The sequence below is a fragment of the Chenopodium album genome, chromosome 10 (assembly GCF_948465745.1).
Source record: "Chenopodium album chromosome 10, dcCheAlbu1.1, whole genome shotgun sequence".
Lineage (NCBI taxonomy): Eukaryota > Viridiplantae > Streptophyta > Magnoliopsida > Caryophyllales > Amaranthaceae > Chenopodium > Chenopodium album.
This window is the reverse complement of record NC_137843.1, coordinates 2,066,074-2,074,825: the sequence shown is the minus strand read 5'-3', so window position 1 is coordinate 2,074,825 and position 8,752 is coordinate 2,066,074. Positions and strand designations below refer to the sequence as shown.

The following is an 8,752-nucleotide window of genomic DNA, read 5'->3' as shown; positions in this document are numbered from 1 at the left end:
GTGAACATTATAGCAGACTTGGGCTAAATATTAAGCCTCGGTAATTTGACCTTTAAATATGAGAAAAGTAAAGCATACAATCATACAAATTATTGCGTGAAACCAAATAAATTTCGGGATGCAATATGAACCAAAATTTTACAAATGGCTGGGGAATCACTTGTTTCTTGATCATCATAACCCCAAATCATAGGCACTTTCAAAATTTGCAGAGCCCCAAATTAACCAGCCGGGGATCTAAATAAGAGATTTTAATTTTAAAGCCCTTGTTTCCTTGTAAGAGCTGCTACAATCTTATGCAGGCTAGAGATCTCTTGATCTCTTTGGCTAACCAAATCCTTCAACCTTTCAATCTCCTTCACATGATCAACACAGAGAATCTGCTGAGCAGCTTCGGAAGTTTGCTCAATCTTTAACTTCTTTGATTCATTTACTAATGCCTCTGTTGGAAGTGCTCGTTTTGCAGATACTTTGTCAAGAGGAGTGTCAGGTAACATTTTTCGAACACATATAATAGCTGTCGAGCCATTTTTAAGCTGGACAGAGACAAGTTTCTGAGACCGCCCATAAGTGTCCTGAAAAAGAGTAACGCACAGCTCAGCTCACATTTCAGAGCTAGATTGTTAAAACCTTTACCCCCCCCCCCCCCCCCCCCCCTCTTTTCTTCCAGACAAACCATCACGATATTCACGAAGGTAAAAAAATTGGAATAAAGTTGAGACCTTTTCTTCATCTCCTTCCAGATTTTCATACGTACAAAGTGCCTCCTGTGGACTTTTGAAAGTAGCTAAGGCAGAATACTTGTCACCTCGAACTTTCTTACTAGCCTGCCAAAAAGTTTAATTATACAAGGCAAATTCTAGGTCAACAAGTAGCAAAATCAGATACCCTACATTGAGATTAGCACAGCATTAACATAGAGAAAATTAGAAAGTCGATTCATTATGTGTCTGATTCATGAATTATTATGAAGAGAAAAAAAAAAAAAAAAAAAAAAAAAAACTGCATATAACCCTTTATCCCAAAAAAAGGCCCTAAAAAGCAACAACGTGAGAAATAGACAGGAGAACCATGGCGTAGCAGGGGTCCATTTGGCTCAAACTTTTTCAACTATATTCAGGCAAATATGTACAATGTTTGAACAAAATAAGCTTTCTTTCAAACAATTTTGGATAAAATAAATTCAGACAATTTCACACAATGATACAATTTTAGGCAAGATAAGTTCAGATAAGACAAGTTCTAAAAGTTGAACCAAACAGAGTCCAGATAAAAGCTTCACTACAAATAAAATAAATTCAGACAATTTCACACAATGATACAATTTTAGGCAAGATAAGTTCAGATAAGACAAGTTCTAAAAGTTGAACCAAACAGAGTCCAGATAAAAGCTTCACTACAAAGAAGTGTTCACAGTAATTTACTTATAAATGCAAGATTCAAAAGTAAAGAAAAGCATGTTTCACTAGCCAAAGATATAACTCGCCCTAAAAAAGAGATAGTAAAGAACAAAGGAAAAGGAATTTGCACACCAACCTGAATTTCAATGGTGAAGTCTCCAGGGATGATCTGACCTAGTTCTTCATTTGGAAGATCCTTCGGTATTCTGTGTATAAGGAGCTTTGATTTTTCACCGTCTGGCACCTACAAGTATGGCGTTTAGTTCAAGGAGACAAACTATATAATTACAGAACCTAAACATTTGGACTTACATCATCCTGAGCTACAGGAATTGTGCTGTCAAATCCATCCTTTATCTTTGCTAGCACTAATTTCATAGCAGCACAGGCATCATCAACACAATTATGCGGAGCACCCTTCTTGCGAAGTTCAAAGCCCAACACAAACTGCCAAGACAATTTAAAACAAAAAGAATCGAATAAGTTAGACAATTGAGCTTTTATAGCAACGCTAGGGCATACCTTCAAAGTAAATTTAGTGAGTGCAACACTCATAATTTGCATATTGACAATCTAGTAAAGAGGGAAGATGGTAACATGCCTTGCACAAATCGTTCAAGGAAGGTCTTCTTTTCGTTGATTCATCTCCAAGTTTGAAGACAAAAGAAGTGTCAATGATTCTTGCATGATCTACCTTCAAAGCTGTGGAAAGAATATATGACAATCGAATAAATCAACTCATTAGCACATATTAATAGAACAGTAGCACAAAAACAAGATAGAACACTAAACAGCTTACTCTATAACGCACTAACCTTTCAGATCATTACTGAGACTGTGCCCAACTAAAATAGCCCCTTGGGACAATAGCTTCTTCAACTTTTTCTATAAAAATACCAAAAAGAAAATTTTGAGTGAGTAATGGGAGTATCATAGTATGATAAGCCACAATCAATCACGATAAGGACTTGGGAAAACAAAATAGAAGATATATCTGACCTGTATATCAGCAAGAAAACAAGTGATGCCATCCAAATCTTCTGGAGAAACACCAGTAATTTGTGTCCTATAATCTGCTACTGCTTTAAGAGGATTGACAAATTCATGGAGTTTTACCTGATATATCAACAGATAAGCATGGGAGTTATGACTCAAATACAGATATTAAAGCACTAAAGCATAAACTTCCGAAAGATATACCAGCAAAAATTTTCATACAAGATCGAGAAACCAAATAGTACAGTGGTACCTCTAAATCCTGATCTACCACACATATTTTAACCAAGGCTTCAGTTCCATCCTCACACAGAACCATCTCACAATCAACAGCCAGCAATGTCTCTGATGTTGCCAACTTTGACTTCTTACCAAGTTTTGTAACAACCCAATCCTGTTGACCACAAATTTGACTTTCAGTACACTTTCAGCTCTTTCATGGAATCATTATCATTACATGCAACAACAAATCAAGGAAACATAAAATGAAATTTCTAAAATTGACCTCCTCATATGATGGAAATGTATACTCAATTGGATATTGTGGATGTTCAAGTGTCAAACGAACCAACTTCTGCTCTGCCACAATGATAAAACATGAGAGTTATAACGTTGAAGTTAGAGATTCAACTACCTATCTTTGCAAAGATCAAGGATTCAAAGCCACAGTTGAGGTTGTCCAAAAAGCTATAATGTATAGCATTACTAGTATACTACTATGAATAAATCTTGCTCTCACAAGAGGACAGTGGATGGAGAAAATTAGTGTTGTATAAGTATAACAAATCTATAGCAAACTACAGAAAGCAACAATAAAACCAAAAACCAATTCCCAAAAGAATGGGATTAGCTGCATGAAACATCCTCCATCGCGGCATTGCTTTCTTCTCAATGCTATATTGCTATATGCTTTTGCAGACCCACTTTCTTTAGGTCACTACTCTTTCCATTCATGTCATCTGTAGGAACTATAGAATAGATATCAAAGTATTCCTAAGAGAAAAACGAGCAAAAGTAAGGAATTTGAAGCTCTTTGCAGCAGCATGACATAGGCAGCATACCATGTCTAAAGTTTTTTCCGGATGATTTAAACTCTTTTGGTCACGCCAAAATGAAAATTGCCACAAGCCAAGTAACTAAAAACATTCAAGCCCATACATATATTCGGAAGTTTTGAGTTGCAAACTTGCAGCATTGAATAAAACTATAACTGATGCCTAATAGGCTAATAGCCAAACTCAATCAGAATGAAATAGCGTCACTACTTTATGAGCTCTCAGTTAAATCCCTGACTACCACAAGTAACTACTCCGTACAACTTTATCAAGAATGTCACATTACCTGTATAGGTGATTCAGCATCTTCTGATTTCGCTACTTGTTTCACTAGGTCCCGGTTAGAATGACATGTTAAGAGTTTATCAAAGTACTGCACAACAGGGGTACCATATTACACAATGCCAGAATAATGTAGCAGAAATGACACAAAATCAAAAGAGGGATTAATTATGATACTTTCAAGTCTTCCTCTTTCTTAAATGTATCTAAGAAAGCGCGTAACACTTCTGGCGTCCTTCTAGCTGGATCACTCATGCTTGCACCAAATTTTTTATCATGAACTTTCAAAAAATCCTTCCATCCTCCATTATCACCCTCCATTCCCCTCTTTTGTGACAACTTAACAATTTGAACAAGAGCCTACACAAATCAGTGTCAACAAAAAATGAATCAGATATCAAAGCAAACCATTATTTTGTATTAACATCTTAAAATATAGCACATAATTTAATGTATTTACAACCATTTCATAGTACACATTAACACTAGATTTTGAATACCCGTTTTTTTTCAATTATCAAACAAATGATAAACCTGACTATCTTAAGTATGGTTAGCACAATCATATAATGATACAAATTATACACCTAAAACATTGAAACTAATTGCACAATGTATAATAACTACAAAGCTTATTTGAATACTAGTTTTGGTACTGCCAGCAAAAATTCTAAAACCCCAGTTTAAGAAAACACAAAACTGGATTTCAATCAAAAATTGATGAAAAATTTTCAACATAAATTGACTTCACATATATTAGCATTACATTTGTAACAACCCAAATAATCCCTAAAACAAAACCAAAACAAGATTATAATTAAAAAGTCAAAATGAATTCAAGAGAAGAGGAGAAAGAAAACAAAACTAACATCTTTAGAAGCAGTAGCAAGCTTCTGATCCATGATAGAAGAAGAAGTTGAGAATGGCGGCACCTCCCGAAAGTGCAGAGACTGAGAAAGCAGAGACGCAAAAACAAGTCAGGTATTTGTGTTTCAGTTTCTCTCTCCTCCTTTGTTTTGGTTGGGGGGTTAACTAAACCTCGGCGTAAACCTGGTTATTGGGCGGGTCAATTACGGACCGGGTCGGATAATAACTTGATCAAAAGTAGTGGGTTGGGCTTTTGTGTATCAGTTGGGTTTCTTGATTCTGGATTGGGTAAAGCGGGTCGTGAATTTCTCACGAGGCGTTTGGTACGTGGAAATGAGAATTTGAGACCTTGACTGTGGGATATGAATTTGGGTAAGACGAATTTGAGACCTTGACAGTGGGATACGAATTCGGGTAAGACCTTGACAGTGGTATTCTGGATTGGGTAAAGTCGGTTGTGGATTTAAGTACGGAGTATATGAGATTGTTAAAGTACTCCCTCCGTCTCTTTATTACATGTCTATTTCTCATTTTGCACGGGAATTAAGAAAATTAAAGATTCCTTAAAACTAATAATTGGGAGTATAAATATGCATGTGGAGTTAGAGAGAGATAGAGAAAAAGAAAAAGTAGTTGGGAATTAGGAGAGAGAAAGTATTGGAAATTGATGTTAAATTAAAAAAAAAAAAAGAAAAAAAAAAGGTGACAAATCATCAAAAAGAGAATAATATTGTAAAAAAGTACAACCTATAAATAAAAACAGACACTTAATTTTGGTCACCCAAAAAAAAAAAACCGACATGTAATAAAGGGACGGAGAGAGTAGTTTTATTACGATGATGTTAATATTATTGATTGATTCGTTTTGAAATTGATGAGTCAATAAGTGTCATGCAAAGTTTCGTTAAGAATATTGATCATTTTACTAAACATGGGAAAATAATGGGTCATAAAGAATATTTGTTGCACAATTTTTTTTTTTTTTTGAATAAATATTTCTTGCATCTTGGATCGTCATAATCGACATTATTATTACTCTGTATTTGTTAATTGAAATATTATCTTACTTCATATTTTCTCTATTTAGTTAATACGTTTCTTTTTATGATAATGTTTTATTAGATATAATTTCTACTTTACTCTTACTACCCCCACATTACCTACACCCAGTTTTGAGTTGGTATGAGTATACTTGTCTTTCTTTCCTTTTTCACACCTTAATATGTGAACCAAAGTCAAGCGTGTCAACTAATAAAAAACAAAGAAAGTATATAGTAGTGAATCTTGCATGACACCTCATAATCTATCTAATAATCTTAACAATGTTATGTATATCTTCACCCAAAAAAAAAAGTATGTATAAGCTATAAGTAAGAATTTGTGCATGAAAGACAGAGAACAACTCCTAATTTTATCCTAAACAAACTAGGGCACTAATTTGTGTATTATAAATTTATAATAGGAGTTGGTGAGATAAAAGTGCCAAAAAAAATTGCGAAATAGTTGTCATGTTCCAACTCTAAAAATGATGTTTTATAGTGAATTAGACCAAATTAAGGTTGTGTTTGGTTATCAGCGTTTTCAGCCAAAAGGAGCTTATTCAGCACAATTAAAGGGTTTGACCAAACTAATCATCTAATTGTGGTGTTTGGTAAGCAGCGGATCACATGAGCTTATTGGTATGAATCAGCTAATTTTGAAAACGCTCCAAACCCCAGCATATTCTAAATATCTGATTTGATTACCTTGCATAATTACACAAATACCCCAATATCACAACAACTCACCCTTCTCTCCAAAAATTAATTAACAAAATTTAATTAATAGAAAATTAAGTAGAAACCTTATCACTAAAATAATGAAAAGGGGTAAAAACTAAAAAGATTACATTAACAAGTATCATTATTCAATAACAAGATAACAAGAATCCATAATTTACAGGAAAAAATGAAGGAAAAAAAAAACATCCAAATCGTTGAATCATTGATATTCGACATGGAGGAGAGCTTCTTCATCTTCATCAAATTTTTATTTAAAAATCGGTATGCATGTCTTAATTTGAGAGTTGTAAACCTTGCTCTGAAATTGAAAATAATTTTGGAGTTGAAGGATAACTAAATTTTACCTTTATAGTTGAGTTGTTGAGTACTTAAATTAGATCTGAAAAATAGATGTCAATTTTCTCATTCAATTGTTTTTGATAAGTAGATGGGAATCTGGGATAAGGATGAGGGTGAATTCACTTTTTTATATATACTAGTTGTTGGAGCGCGCGCCATGCGCCCCCCCCCCCCCCCAACGGTTGGATATGTTGGATTGTCGGTTTGTTTTTAGCTGCTATGTATCTAAGTAAAAGGAGTACTTGAAATTATGAAGTGATGTTGATTGTATGAATGTAGTATAGTTTAAGGTTGAGTGGTATGTGATGGAGTTATTGACTGAGTTTAGGATAATATGTTTTTTTTCTTTTAGTTCATTGTTGAGAGTACTATTTTGCTGTGATAGGTGTTAAATTATTGAGAATTGTATTTAACAGGTACCTTTGTTGGACATTGAGAAGGAGTTGTAAGTGTCATTGGTCAAAGATGTATTAAGTGATGGTTTTTGTGCATTTAATTGGATGTTAATGCTGAGCAATCGTAAGTATAAGTATTAATTTTTTTTGTTGTTACCTTTAATTATAGTGTAATTGCCTTTGCTGTATATATTTTGAGTATTTATTAGAGTTTTATGTAATGCTTGTTTATGTAGAATGTGAATTATATTGTAGGTAGTAAATTGTTTTCTTGTTGAAAGCAACTAAAAATGGGTTTTGTGATATGTTACTTGTCATGTGTAAAGTAGTGTTAATAATCAGAAGTAATACAATAAAATCTGCTAGTATAATGTTGTCTGAAATTGTTTGAAGCATATAAGTAATAATGACAAACTAATGAAAAAGCAAGTACCATGATAAAGTTATTTTATATATCATTGTAGTCTAAAATAACGATTCAGTACAGGAGTTCAGATTTCATACTAAGGCAATATATGTCATTACTGCTATGTACATTAGATAGTTGCTAAGCTAGACTATCTTTTTACTTTGTGCCCAAAATACTAATTAAGCTGCATTTAAGCTTAGCATTACATACTACCATGCATATGAGCATTGCTATATACAATATTGGTGTTTATAGGGAACAATTTTTATAGCCTATGTTCCTTTTAAACACCCAAAAGATTTATGCCTTTTAATAAGTAAGGCAATATTTAGATTAGAAATTGCTGGATCATACTTACTACTGAGATGAGGTCATTAGGATATACTGCCTATGTACAATGTGGGCTTCCTTGGAGTTTATTCTTTGTCAAGAGTGCTAGTAGGTGAAACTTCTTCTTCAGTGGATTCTTTCTTATCAGCTTGAATAGGAACATCTAGTTTTGCCTTCTTCCTAGGATCATGTTCCATAGGTGCAGCAGTTAGTTCTGAAGTAGTGTCAATGGATGCTTTGTCCTTGTTGATGCTTCGTTTATGGGAATGATGTGCCCATGTTGGCAACATTCTCATTGAATCAGGTTGTTCAAAGCTTTCTGGTTCCTTTATTTGAAGGGGCTTGAACATCAGTTGTTGTGGTACTGGGTTGTTAGCAGTGTTGGTGTACTTTTCAACTTGAACAAGCTTAGCAAATGCGGCATCATCAATTGCATCAGGATCTTGGCTGAAACCAGGTGTTGTTTCATACTCACTAAGCAAAGGTTGCTTACCATGAGCTTTCACTTCTAGATTAAGTTCATGCTGAACTTTTTCCAGATTTTTAATTGAGGTTGCTTCTTCATTTGTGGAACGAATAGCAGATACTGTATGTGCAGTTGTAGGTTGTGTAGATTCATTTTCAACTTCAATTGCTTTCAAAATCCATATGAGCACATTGTTTGATGACAGTTCATTTGTTGGGCCCACTTTAATGAAGAAAGGTTTTGTTGAAATAAGTGCTGCTATCTCTCTAAAAGCAATTAAGTTTTCTTGTATGTAATGGATTATAAAGGTATTTAAGTGCAAAAGATTTGTAGTGAATTTATTTATAATCTAAACTGAAAGTTAATGTAGCTAAATGAAAATAATTTATGGTAAAGGTAAATCAAATTGCAAAAGTAATTTTAGAATTTATC

The 8,752-nt window shown here is 33.9% G+C and overlaps 1 protein-coding gene across 1 annotated transcript; it reads right to left on the bottom strand.

The window, feature by feature from the left end:
- Positions 1–104: 104 nt before the first annotated feature.
- LOC145561908 (small RNA degrading nuclease 1-like) lies at positions 105–4,729 on the bottom strand. The gene is made up of 12 exons (XM_081622035.1): positions 4,603–4,729; positions 3,911–4,093; positions 3,738–3,824; positions 2,902–2,970; positions 2,650–2,790; positions 2,400–2,516; positions 2,216–2,285; positions 2,002–2,102; positions 1,713–1,847; positions 1,537–1,644; positions 723–827; positions 105–575 (listed from the first exon to the last, which is right to left on the bottom strand). Exons 1-12 carry the CDS (start codon positions 4,633–4,635, stop codon positions 258–260), a joined length of 1,467 nt encoding a protein of 488 aa, XP_081478161.1. The 5' UTR covers positions 4,636–4,729; the 3' UTR covers positions 105–257.
- Positions 4,730–8,752: the final 4,023 nt, after the last annotated feature.

Coding starts and splice junctions, on each gene's coding strand:
- LOC145561908 (XM_081622035.1), bottom strand. CDS start 4,635: ATGGATCAGAAGCTTGCTACTGCTTCTAAAGAT. Junction 2,517..2,649: donor TGGTAGATCAGGATTTAGAG/GTACCACTGTAC, acceptor TTGATATATCAG/GTAAAACTCCATGAATTTGT. Junction 2,103..2,215: donor TCTCAGTAATGATCTGAAAG/GTTAGTGCGTTA, acceptor TTCTTTCCACAG/CTTTGAAGGTAGATCATGCA.